Here is a 12,712-nt window from a genome sequence, read left to right on the forward strand (position 1 = left end):
CACACACATATATGTACACACCCACAAACATATATATGCACATATATACATATATATAAATAAAACATGACTGGTTGGTTATACACCAACCTCAAGATAGTTATTACCTCAAGGCAGAGAGGAAAATCTGGAAGTGGGAGGATGAAATGGAGGGTACAACTATACTTGTAACATTAATTTTTTTTTACATGGAAAAGAAATATGAGCAAATAAACATTTTTAGAACTGAGTGGGATGTATATACAGGATGTCTCCATCTTGCCTCTGTTTGTCACCTACTGTAATCATTTGTTTTTTATTTATGAAAAAAAAGTTCTTAAAGGAAAAATTAGACTTTCCACAAGAAAGGAAAAAACTTCACAGTGTCTCTGGTTATAAACACAATATTCAAAACATGACTAACAGAGCAGACATCCCACTACTGAGTATAATTAGCCCAACACATAGAAAGGGTTTAAGGAACAAGGGCACCAAATAAATATGTGATCTGATGAGAAATTAAATACAGGGGTGTCCAACCTCCAACCTGTGGGCCATGGGCTACATGCTGATTTTGTGAGGACTTTCTTGCTTATCTGTGGTGCTGAATATTATGGGAAGTGTCCACAGACCTTTTCAACTTTTTTAAGTGTTTGTGTATTTAATGTGTGGCCCAAGACAACTCTAACCCAGATGACACAATGAGACTCTGTCCCCAAAGATATGTGTATATATATAAACATGACTGGGGAGAATCCAACATGGGACAGAGAAAAACAAGGTTGGGGAGAGAGAGAGAGAGAGAGAGAGAGAGAGAAAAGGTTGGATACCTCTGGTTAGAAGCAAATACATGACGGTTGAGTATTACCATTTATAATTCATTTTGCAAGGAGGGTAATTTACTATCCTGGACTGGGTACCTTATGAGTGTCCATTTAGAAATAGACTAGAGAATAGAATAGAATTTCTTGATATATTCTTGTACTAGGAGGTTTATGTTATGTAGCGAGATTGTTATCACACATTTGCTTCACAGGTCTGATACTCTGATAACATAATGAGACAACAGAATCAGCAGAAAGGGTAAGTCAGGAAACTTGGGTGTTAATTCTGTCACTGCCACCTCCAGAATCCTCAGTCACCTCCCCTCTGCTGTCAAGGTGGTAGGCTAGATCCAGCTTTCTCCACCTCAGCACCACTGATATTTTAGGCTGAATAATTCTTTGTTGCAAGGGGCTGCCCTGCGCATTGATGTTTAGTGGCCTGGACCCTACCTGCCTGATTCCAGGAGCTCCTACCCCTCTTCCAATTGTCTAAAGACCATTTTAGACATTGGCAAATGCTCCCTACAGAGCAAACCTGCCCCCAGTGAAGGACCACTGAGCTAGTCCCTGCAGGGATTAGCTGCAGGGATTGTCCCCTCCAGCTCTAAAATGTTAAGCTTCTGTTAACACTATTTGAGCAATCCATAGGATTTTCTCAGCACCCAGGTGAACATTAACATATGAAAAGCCAACAACAGCCGGAGACATCTGGGGTCACACACAGTATGTGTGGCTGCTCAGTCGCTCTCTCAAAAAAAGAGGCACATTGGACAGAGTAGTAGGGGAAACCGATGATGCTTTAACCAGGGACGTTATCTACTGTGAGAATGGGGCAAGCTTCCACGGATAATGATTGAGATTCTGCACAAATTTTAGGTTATCATCAAGATCAGACAAGCACACACACTTGACCTCACCTCCCAAAGTCATGGGCATTCCCATGCACCTTACATTACAATAGAGTGGGGGTCCCCAGACATGCAATAGCCAGAGGGCAGACATGCAACAATGGGATATCATTTCAAATTAGGTAATAGTCTCTTAGGGTGGTTCCCGAGAAGCAAAGCCTTAGGAGGGATTTGAATGCAGAGATTCCTGGGGAGAGCTCTCAGGACAAGGAGAATGGGGGGAAGGAGGGTAGAGCAGGTGAAGATTCTTGGCAAGAATGTGGGTTCATCTGGAGTCTAGTTTCAGTCTGGCCCCTGAGGCACTGGGGAGGACTTGTATAACCAGTGGAGGTGGTGGCCCCTGGAGGCACAAGTCCGGCCTTCTATACAGGAGACGGTATAGTATCAGCTGTGAGCTGCCTCAATGTGGCTAAAAGTGCGTAGAGTGCACAAACTCCCAGGAGAGGTCACTCCTGATACAGCTCAGGACCATTCTCAAGTTAATCGGCAGGTAGGATCTGTCAGCAGCCAACATTTATAGGAACTGGTAACTCCCAGCCCAATAAAAGGATTTGATTTGCAACAGTGTCTGCTACAAATACACAGTATAAACACGCTTGGACATTAAATTTACAAAATTCTTGTGCAACGTCTAAGAGAATCTTGAAACAGCAAAGAATTGACTTTTATAGAGCACCTAACAGGCGCCAGATGCTGTAAGTATCTCATTTAACTTGACAGCACTGACAGTATTTCTTACTCTACTCCTATGATAGCTGAGGAAACTGAGGCTCAGGGAGTGATTAATTTGCCCAAGAGAAGAGAGTTTATTAAAATGCTGGAGCAGAGCAGAGGATTCACTGCAGCCCATGAATCTCGGCTCCGTCCCTGAGCTTAGGCAGCACCTGGCCCCTAAGGAGCACATGGCCCGTCCCCTGGAGGAAGGAGAAAACCTGACTGTGGCACTTACAGACATGAATGCTGAGCCCTTCACAAACCAATCTCCTCATCAGCTGAGGTCCATAAATTACCAAAAACCTTACAGTCACATCTCTCAGAGGGCTGGCAGCCTTGGCCCCCGGGGATGGGGATGGAGGATGGAGGCTATTGTCAGACTAGTTTGCAGGAGAGCCCAGCTTAGAGCCACCAGCTACCATGGGACCACTGTCACCAGTATCCTCAGGGGCCAATGAAGTGCACAGGGTTCTTGCAAGAAGCCTTGGCCCATCCCCAGCAGGACAAAGAACACTACCACTTGAGTTCTCCTAGACTGATGGCTCCCCAGGAAGATGAAGAAAGGGGCCAGGACCCAATGCATTCTGTTGTACATATATTCCCCAGCCTTGGAAAGGCTTATCATTAATTGAGAGTCAGGCCCTCCCCCCAGGGTATGGAGGAAGGGGCCCCATTGTCGTCAACTCCACACCCTCCACCATCTGGAGCTATCTCTGGCTCTGAAGTGGCCTTTCTGTTTCTGAAAAGAGAGACGAGGAGTCTTCCTCAAGAGGCAGGTGCTTTCCTACTGATGACAGCCAGGTACCCCCTTTCCCTTGGATGGACCACACCAGAGGAATGCCAACAAGAAGGAGGGTAGAGAGATGGGAGTGTTTGAATGGGGTGTGTGTGAGTAGGAGGGGGGTGTGTGTGTTTTCTCCAGGGGTGAATGACAACAGAAGTATGTTATATAAAAAAAAAGTAGAGTCAGTACCACCCCATTGAAAGAGCTCCAATTTGGACATCTGGAGATTGAAGTTTAAGTCACTTCTATGAAAAAGAAAATCTAAATGGAGATGGTTGTGTCCAAGGTGTCCAAAAGGAGCCAGGAGGTAAGGAGATGGACCTCTACTCACACACATGCCCAGATGAGACCTGGCCGGCAGAACTGAGACAAGGTAACATGAGCTGCATTCCGTCTAAGCTGGTTATACTGGGCCTGGAGAAACCAGCGTGGAGAAACAGCTACACCAAACTGGATCAACCACCAGCCAGAAACATCCAGGCTGTATATCAGCCATTGTCAATCACGAAGTATCCCAAAACCTCCCAGCTATGTAAACTTATATAACACCTCTATGAGCCCCTGCTCCGTCTCACTGGATGGAGCACAATTTAGCTGCTTGCTGGATCTGTGTCTCCCAAATTGCAGTTCCTAAGGACCCAATTAAAACGTCTCCTCCTCTGTTTGCTGCTCCGCAGTGCAGGTTTTATTTCTTATTAGTTGGACTCAGCCATTCACTATGTACGAATAGAAGCTTCTTGCCAAGCACTGAGTTCCGTGCTTTATCTGCATTTTCTGATGTCATCCTCCCACAACCCCATGAAAGAACCATCATTGTCCCCATTCACAGACAAAGAATTAGAAATACAAAGGTTAAGTAATTTGCCCAAGATCACACAGCAGCTAAGTGGAGGACACAAGCTCGGAACACATCAGTCAATTCCAAAGCCGTGGCTCTGGTCTGCCCCATCACCTTTTCCCCCGAGCCACAGTTTCCTCTTTGTAAGATGAGCACGATTGTAATACATACCTCCTAGGGTTAGTGCAAGAGTTATATGAAACACTGCAAGGCAGAGTGCCTTGCAAATTGCTGTGAGAATGCCCATTGTTGTCGTTATCGGACCAGATTAAGCAGCATAGGAAAGGAAAGAAAGGCTGCCTCCTTGTGCGTTTTTGATAAAGGCTCGTGAAGATAGCTGGGTGAGGCTGACGAGATCTTTCCCCAATCTCATCCGTGCCACTTAGTCAGCAGTGGGAAGCTGAGAGTCGGCCCTCCTCCCCAGCCCTGTGTGCTGGGGAAACCACCTTAGTGTGGGAAGCTGAGACGTGGTAATCAATCATGTGAATCATTTGTGCCAAAATGTAATAGTATTATGAGCTGTTCTTAGCTGGCTTAAGACCACAGCTGTCTGTGTGTGGCCTGATTTCCATCCCCTACACCTCATGCTGGTGGAGAATTTGACTCATTTGAGCATCTTCCCTCCTGGCTGAATTTTGGAAAGCTTATGTCTGATTTCCCTGCGGGCTTCCCCCTTTAAGACGTGGTCAAAAGCCTGGAAATGGCAATAACTTTGCACGCCCCAAAGTGCTTTTTAACCCTGCTTACTCTTTCAGTCCTTGCAATAGCCCAGCCAGGTAGGTGTGATATTCCAAGCCTACCCTACAGATGGAAAGACTGAGGTCAGAGGAGCTAAGTGACTTGCCCAAGACAGAAGAGGGAAGCTGAGGAGAGGCGGAGGGGTCCGGCGCCCATGTGTGCTATTCTCAGCTTCTAATACGAGGCGTGGGCTACGTGTCTGTGTGTCTCCCCACTGGGGCAGTTGCTCAGACTAGCCTTGGCAGGAAGCAAGAAAAGGTAGTACCTGGCGAGGATGTCACCAGCCATGAGGACCCTTGAAATACAGCGCCTAGTGGGGGAAGAACACGGCACACACATGGGCCTATTCAACACTGTAGACAGCTCCTAGATCAGGATGGCAGGCTGGACAGAAGAGCCCTGCGAGTATGTGATGGAGATTGCAAGGTGGGAGGAGAGGGCAGCAAGCCACATGCCACTCAGACCCTCAGAATGCTCTATGCTCTCAGAGCTGATGCAGGGACACATCAGGACAGTGGGAGCATCCCGCCTACCCCCAATCATATGCCCTGCCCCTCAACACTCAGGACTGACTCTCGGGAAAGGGACCCTGGGTCACACTCTTGGGCAGTCACAGAGAGCTCTGCTACTTTCCTCCCTGTGAGAAGTTTGAGTACAGTGAGGAGATTTATACGGAACAGAAAACGCAGGGCAAGGATATGTATTTCTCCTAGTCTGTCCTGGGGCAAGCTGGCCTGATGCTATTTTGATCCTGGGGCTGTTGGGGTGTAGCGCCTCCTCCAGGCAATCCCTCCTGTGTAGCCGCATTGGTAACATAGCCCTGCCAATCCAAGAAATGCCACTCGCTCTCGCCCCCATCTTCTTGCTGCCTCCTCTGATCCAGCCACTGCTTCCCTTGTGGTTTGAGTCTCTGAGTGGCCCACTCTCCAGCCTTGCAGGGTGGGGGAACCCTCAGACACACTCTCCTTGGCCTCGAGAGCTCATAGCTTGCTATGATATCTTCAAAGAAAACCTCTCTCCCCAATCTCTCAAACCCTGTACTTCAATCCTTTATTCCCTGGAGGTGGGTGATGAGGTAATGGTGCCAAAATCAGTTTCCAGCCACCTTCTCTGCAAGTCTCACGTAGATGGTTTGGATGCAGCACCTCCCTGGGGAATGAGAGGATGTTCTGGCACTTAATGTTTTGTTCTCCATCTGTGGAACTGAGGAAAGTACCCCATTTTAGCACCTGTCACAGGAGCAGACATGCAGGCACACACGGGCCTGCAAGCCCATGCGTCTTCTCACCACTGTGTTTACATCAAGCCCCAAGCACCCCCCCCTCTCTTCTTCCCACCCAGTGTAACTACGTTTCCATCCTATGTCCCAGCTCCCTTGCCCAAAGCTTACCTAAGAGAAAGCTCGTTTGACAAAGTGGGCATACGGTGTACTTTAGAATCTTAAATCCCCAGTATGTACCTCATACATACCGAATCAGGAGCCAGGAGGCCTTGTTGCCAGCCTGGATCTGCCACTAAAGGGCTGCAGGGCCCTAGAAAAGTCAATGACTCTCTGTTAGCGTTCGTTTCTTATCTCTAAAACAAGGAGCCTGTGCTTGGTGATAATCAAGTTCCCTCCAGTTCCAGGATGCCAAGTTGTAGGGGGCTGCACCAGGTCAGGGTGGTGCAGTTCAAGGACAGAGGTGAGGCTAGAATCCCTTTGGGCAGTGACACTTTCACTCCCATAGTGGGCTGCTTTGTTTCAGATGACCTTATAGTCTTAGGCTCTGTGTCCTGCCTTAGGGACCTGTACTCCCCCATCCAGGATAGAGAATGAAAGGGCACCAGGGTGACCATTTATCTCGCCAGTTTAAGGAAGCTGTGCATCATAAATATTCTCGTCCCAGGATCCAAAATAGGCAGCAAATGGACTTGTTTCTCCCTATTTAGCTAAAGATAAAAATATCCTGGGCCCAGGGATGTTCCCAGTCATCAATCAATCAGCTGGGACTATTTCCATCCTTATCCTTGCCCAGGGCTCCTCCTACAGCCTCCATCCTGTCCTCCTGTCCTGGCCCCCCACCACCTAGTTCTAGGGAAGGATGAGGCTTACCAGCTTCCCCTACAGCAGCTTACCAGCTTGGCCACGCAGAGAGGGGAACCCCAGCCCTGCTCACAGGTGAATGAGTTGGCATTCTGATGCCACCACCTGCCTCCATGAGCCTTGCTGGCAAGTGTCCACTCTGACAGGAAGATTGACTTCCAATAGACAACAGGTTTCCCAGCCTGCAAGGCCACAGGGCTGCCTACAGACTGTGCTGAATTTCCAGGAGCAAATGTCTTTGAGTAAGCCCCTTGGCATGGGCATGGGCAGGACTTCTCCTTTGTGTGGTCACAAGGAATAGATTATCTATCTCATAAGGTCACTGGGAGGACTGAATGAGACCCTGCAGGGAAAGGATTAAATGTGGCTTGTTGTGAGTTGCAACTGTTTCCCAAATAAGAATCTTATATCCCCTGCTAGCCATGTATCTGGAACTCAGACTCCAAGGGCTAGCACATGTTTTTGGAAAGCACCTCTGAGACATTTGTTGATTTAAAACCCTAAGGCAGCTTTGATTCCAGTTCTTGGAGAGGACTTTGAGGACATCTGGCCTATGTAGAGATCTTAAATCAGTCCCCTAGTGACTACCCACAAATGTGGGGCTGCTGGGCCCACTGGGGGATGTTGCCTCATAGTCGATCTTCTACTGCCCTCTGCAGGCTTCAAGCTATACTACAGGCAGTGTTGACTTAACTATGCAGCACCCAAAAGCCCAAGCACCCACAGGAGACACCTGCTCTTTACAGACTGAAACAACAGTCCAGGAGGCAGCTCCTCAGAATAACACCGTACTTTATAGTTCACAAAGCATGATGTGCCTGGAAGGCAGAGTCGTTGCATAGCCCTGAAGGCCTCACTGATAACAAGGTCTCAGGCCTTGCCCGAGAACATCCCAGAAAAATCATCTGAATGGACCTGCATGGATCTCAGTGTAAATACCTGTTTGATTCCCAAAGCTCTTCAGCTTTGACCAAGCTGAAAACAGCCAGGGTACCTAGAATACTCTGAAGATGGGAAATTTTTAAGGAAATGGGGTGTGTGTGTGTGTGTGTGTGTGTTTCCAAAAAAATGAAGGCTGACTGAGATATGGAAGATACTAGCATTTGATGTGATTATGGTGATTGATAAGTATCTCTCCCTTGCCAAGCAGGTGACAGCTTATTAATAACCTCAAGCACCATTTCAGCTGAATTATTTCCACTATCCTACATCTGGGGTCAGAGCCATGGGCTCTGTCTGGCAGAGGCTGGGTGTTTTACATGGTGAAGGCACATGGCCGTGTCACATCATCCTCCCAGCATCCTGTAGGGATGAAATCACCTGTTAGAGCAACAAAAGGGGGGTTTTGTTTTTCTCCTATTCTCTTTTATCAACCACAGGAATTTGAGGGAATCTAAGCAGAGTCCATGAGGCCCAGATGGCATAGAATAGTAAGAAAACCAAGTCTTTGATCCCTTATATAACTGGAGTTTTCAGGTCATATATTTATAGACTTTTAGAGAAAGAGAAGACCTTAGAGATTATTCCAGTCCAGCCCTTTCATTTCGCAGTAAAATGAAGCACAGGAAGGAGAAACAGAAGTCCCAGATCACAGCGATGGTTAGGCCCAGTCGGGACGAGAACCCAGGCTCCTTGACGCTCTTTCCTCTGACTGATCTTGATTTTGTTAGCACCATTTCTAAGTGGAGATTACTCTGGTTTCATGAACAAGATTTTCAAACCTAACCTTTTTTTTTTTCTTTGAAAATATATAAGGAGGGATCTAGCACACTGAAGGTGCTCAGGAACTGAGTTGGTTGATTTTTGCATTCTAGGGTATTCTTACTTTATGTAGCTTTTAAAAAGTGGATCCAATTAACCTTGAATTTGTTCAATTCTCTATTCTCTCCAAGGACTTAGAAGTAGTTAGAGGTTTTAATTCATCCTAGACTTTACTGTAAAATTTGAGTATAGATAGGAGCTTATGAGATAATGTTTATTGGTTTGAAAAAAAGGCTTTATGAGGAAGGCACACAGATTTAGAGTATCTTTGGTTTAAGCTTCTGTGGATTTGTGAGAATCTTCTCTGAGGGACAGACATCAACAGAACTTGAAGCTAGCTATGCAGGCTGTCCAGGGAGGGAGGATACAGCATGAACTCATCCCAAACCTACTTCAAATACATGATTCAAATAGAAAGAAATGGCCATAATTGCATATTCACCAGTGAGGCCTATCAGTTCTAAATTTGCTTATCATTATGCTGACAAGTCATATTTTTGATCAAATTCGTCCAATGCATTCATTTTTCTTCCAAATGCCATCCTGATGAATCACAGCTTTGTCATCCTGCAACTTTCCTAACCCATGGAAGATCCAGCACAGCAGAAGTCTCTTCTGGGGACGTTCTCTTCAGACCCTCAGCGACCAGGGCTTGCAGTTTTCTTTTGTACCAGTGACACACTAGGAAGGAACGGCAGAGCTCTCATTACCAAGGCCTTTTGATGGTGCCCTTCCCACCCTCTCGCATATGTGCACCTCCCACCACTGTCAACCATCATTCCGGGACCAAATGCCACCCTGCAATCCCAGATGTAAGGGTCACCCCAGGGCAGGGCACCTGAATCTCCAGGTCCTTCACTTCTTACTCTATTAGACTCTGGAGATATGGTGATGAACCATCTAGAAGTGGTCCCATCTTATGTGGCACTCGTAGTCCTTAAAAAGCATGATTGGCTCATAGAATCAGCTGCTTATATGATTCCATGCCAGGGATTTTAAAGTCAGTGGTGTGTTGTAACATAAGAAAGAGTTTTTGTTTTAGGTCTGGGACCTCCTAGGGGCTCGTAAAATAATTGAGTTCTCAAAGAACACAACAGTAAAATAATAATACTCCCATTAAAATGGACAAAGGGCATAAAGAGGCATTTCTCAAAAGAGAATATATAAATGACCAACAGATTAAAAAAAGGTCAATACCACTAATCATCAGGAAATACAAATCAAAACCACAACAACATCATTTCACCACAGTTAGAATGGCTATTAAAAAGACAAAAATGGCAGATGTTGGCAAAGATGTGGAGAAAAGGGAACTCATACACCATTGATGGGAGTGTAGATTAGTACAACCACTATGGGCAACAGTATGAAGACTTCTTAAAAAACTGAAAGTAGAACTACCACGTGATCTAGCAAGCCCTCTGCTAGGCATTTATCCAAAGGAAAAGAAATTGTATATCAAAGGGATACCTGTATTTAAATGTTTATCATAGCACTGTTCACAATAGCAAAGATACAGAATCACCATTAGGTGTCTATCAACAGACGAGTAGATGAAGAAAACGTGGTATGTGTATATATAGTGTGTGTATGTATATATATTCTGTGTGTGTATATATATATTTTGTATGTGTATATATTCTGTGTGTATATATATATATGCTATATATATGCAATGGAATATTATGTAACCCATAAAGAAAAATGAACTCATGTCATTTATAGTAACATGGATGGAACTGGAGGTCATTAAGTAAAATAATGACAAAAATTGCATGTTCTCACTCATATGTAGGAGTTAAAAAGCTAGATCTTATGGATATAGAGAACATAATGATAAGATACTAGAAGCTGAGAAGAGAGCGAGGATGGGAGGGTATAAACCTACAGTTAGAAGAAATAAGTTCCAATGTTTGAGAGCAGAATAGGGGGACTACATTTAGCAAGAATATTTTATATACTTGAAAGTAACTAGAAGAGTGGACTTGAAATGATACTAACACATAGACATGACAAACACTCAAGGTTTGTCAAGGTGATGGATACCCCGAATCCTCTGACTTGATTGTTGCAAGTTCTATGCACGCAACAAACAGTCCCATGTACCCTATAAACATGTAAAATATTATGTATCCGTACAAGAGAAAAAAGAGTAAATAAATTGAGTTCTGCATCACATAACCTTGCCAAGTGTGTAAGCCTCTTGGGAGCCACACAGCACTCCTGCTCTCAGGGAAATGGGGTTTGGGTAACTGTCAGCATTGGGGGCCAGGGTGGGCTATGGGTATCCTCACCACCTGGGAGCTTCCCAGATGGTCTGTGTGGTTCTCACCCCACAGCTAAACTATGGGAAGACCTGAGGGGGCCTGAATGGAGACTGGCATGCCTCCTTCAACCACAGTGCTGAGGTTAGGGATGGTGGACTTACTACCTGGGGGTCTCCCATATCCTCCCTATGCCTAGAACTCATGGTCCCCACTTCACTTCTAAATCCACAGACCTATCAGATTTCAAAAGACGGAAACCCAATCTTGCTAACTGCGCAGAGATTATGGTTGCAAAGCAATTGGAGAGCTCTGTAAATGCAGTGTCTGCCTCAGCACAACTCAGAGGCAGAGCTGGTTCTGAGATTCCAGCAGTGGGAGAAGCTGGAATCCCACAACAGCCTTCTTTCATCAGGCATTGACCACTAAGGACATCACATAGGTGCTTCCCAAAGCGATTCCAGTAACTGTGGAATTCCTCTGTTACTTTCTGCTGCATATACCTTCAAGGTCGCAATTGATGACCACATAACATAATCATCTGGGTGCAAAGGCCTCCAGGGGACCTGTGCATCCCTGTGTCAGCATGGTACATGAATAAAAGTGGTTGATCTATCTAAATGTTCCCTCTTTCCCCCTCCATCTGTGTCTTTAACAAAGAAAGATCCCCCAAATGCTTATGACCAACAGCAAAGATTCAGCTCTCTAGACTTTATTCATCACCCTTATCTAGATGGAAAATGATGGAATCTGTGACGACTATGCACCATGCATTCCTCCCATCTCTAGGCCCATCTCCAAGTAGCAGCTTTAATAGGGTTTCTCATTATTCTCCTACAAGTGGGCACCTCACACTGCAGACTGAAGGGTGGCCATTGACACAAGACTGTTGACAGAGAGCCAACCTCTCTCCTCTTTGCAGAATCTTCCCTGCACAGCCTCCCCCCAGCCCTCCCCCCCGACTGAGTGGGCACAGGAGAGGCATCATACCAGGGTGGTGAACTGATCCACGCAGGCATTGCGGATCTTCTCCGGGGTGGCAGGGCTGTCTAGCTGGAAAAGTTCCTTGACATTATTATCTGTGTGCTGAGCTCGAGCGGCACGGATGGCATCCTTGATGGCAAAGAAGATGGAGGCGGCCAGAAAGAGGGGTGGCTCCCCGACAGCCTGAATGGACAGGGAACAGGGCAAGGGGTCAGGCAAATGGCCCCAGTCCTCATGCCACCACACTGACCAAGCAGCAACCCCCGCACCAGCCAAGGATACTGGTGTCAGGGAAGCCTCACCCAGCACTAAGGGGGCCACACCACACACAGCAGGGAGGCACATTTGAAATTAATCAGGGGCCGAGAATTCTTTTAACCCTTGCCATAGAGCTTTCTCTGATGACACCATGCAGATATAACGTACCATTTATAGTTATCATAGATCATTATATTTTATAGACCACAAAATCTGATATTGTCATAACCCTTTCCTCATAGTCAGTAGCCTAGGGAATAATCCACCTGTAACTCTGGCACCAACATTTACAGGCACCATCATCGTATTTACAGCATCTGCCGGAATGACAGGTGTAATGACAAATAAGAATTAAACACTTTCTAGCAGAGGTTTGTTTTCCTTTCCCCTAAGCCTCAATCAGAGACCACATCTATCAGAATCACTAAGGACATGTCTCAGGGTCCTACCCCAGACCTCGTGATTCAAAACTTCTGGGGGTGGGCCCCATAGAGGTGCATTTTTATCACAAGCCGCAGTGACTCTGATGCATGGTAAATTGCAAGAGCTGATGGCAAGGGTCGAAATGTCTCTCTCT

At 46.0% G+C, this 12,712-nt stretch overlaps 1 protein-coding gene across 1 annotated transcript in view; it reads right to left on the bottom strand.

Annotated features, from left to right (window-relative positions):
• Window positions 1-8,822: 8,822 nt before the first annotated feature.
• XDH (xanthine dehydrogenase) overlaps window positions 8,823-12,712 on the bottom strand; it is a 64,878-nt gene continuing 60,988 nt past the window's right edge. The window contains exons 34-35 of the mRNA XM_023511824.1: window positions 11,884-12,060; window positions 8,823-9,310 (exon numbers count right to left, since the gene is read on the bottom strand). Coding sequence (XP_023367592.1) covers window positions 9,260-9,310; window positions 11,884-12,060 — 228 coding nt within the window. The 3' untranslated portion in view covers window positions 8,823-9,259. The remainder of the gene's footprint in view (window positions 9,311-11,883; window positions 12,061-12,712) is intronic.

This window comes from Otolemur garnettii, unplaced genomic scaffold (genome assembly GCF_000181295.1).
Source record: "Otolemur garnettii isolate 467f Iridium unplaced genomic scaffold, OtoGar3 scaffold00022, whole genome shotgun sequence".
Taxonomy (NCBI): domain Eukaryota; kingdom Metazoa; phylum Chordata; class Mammalia; order Primates; family Galagidae; genus Otolemur; species Otolemur garnettii.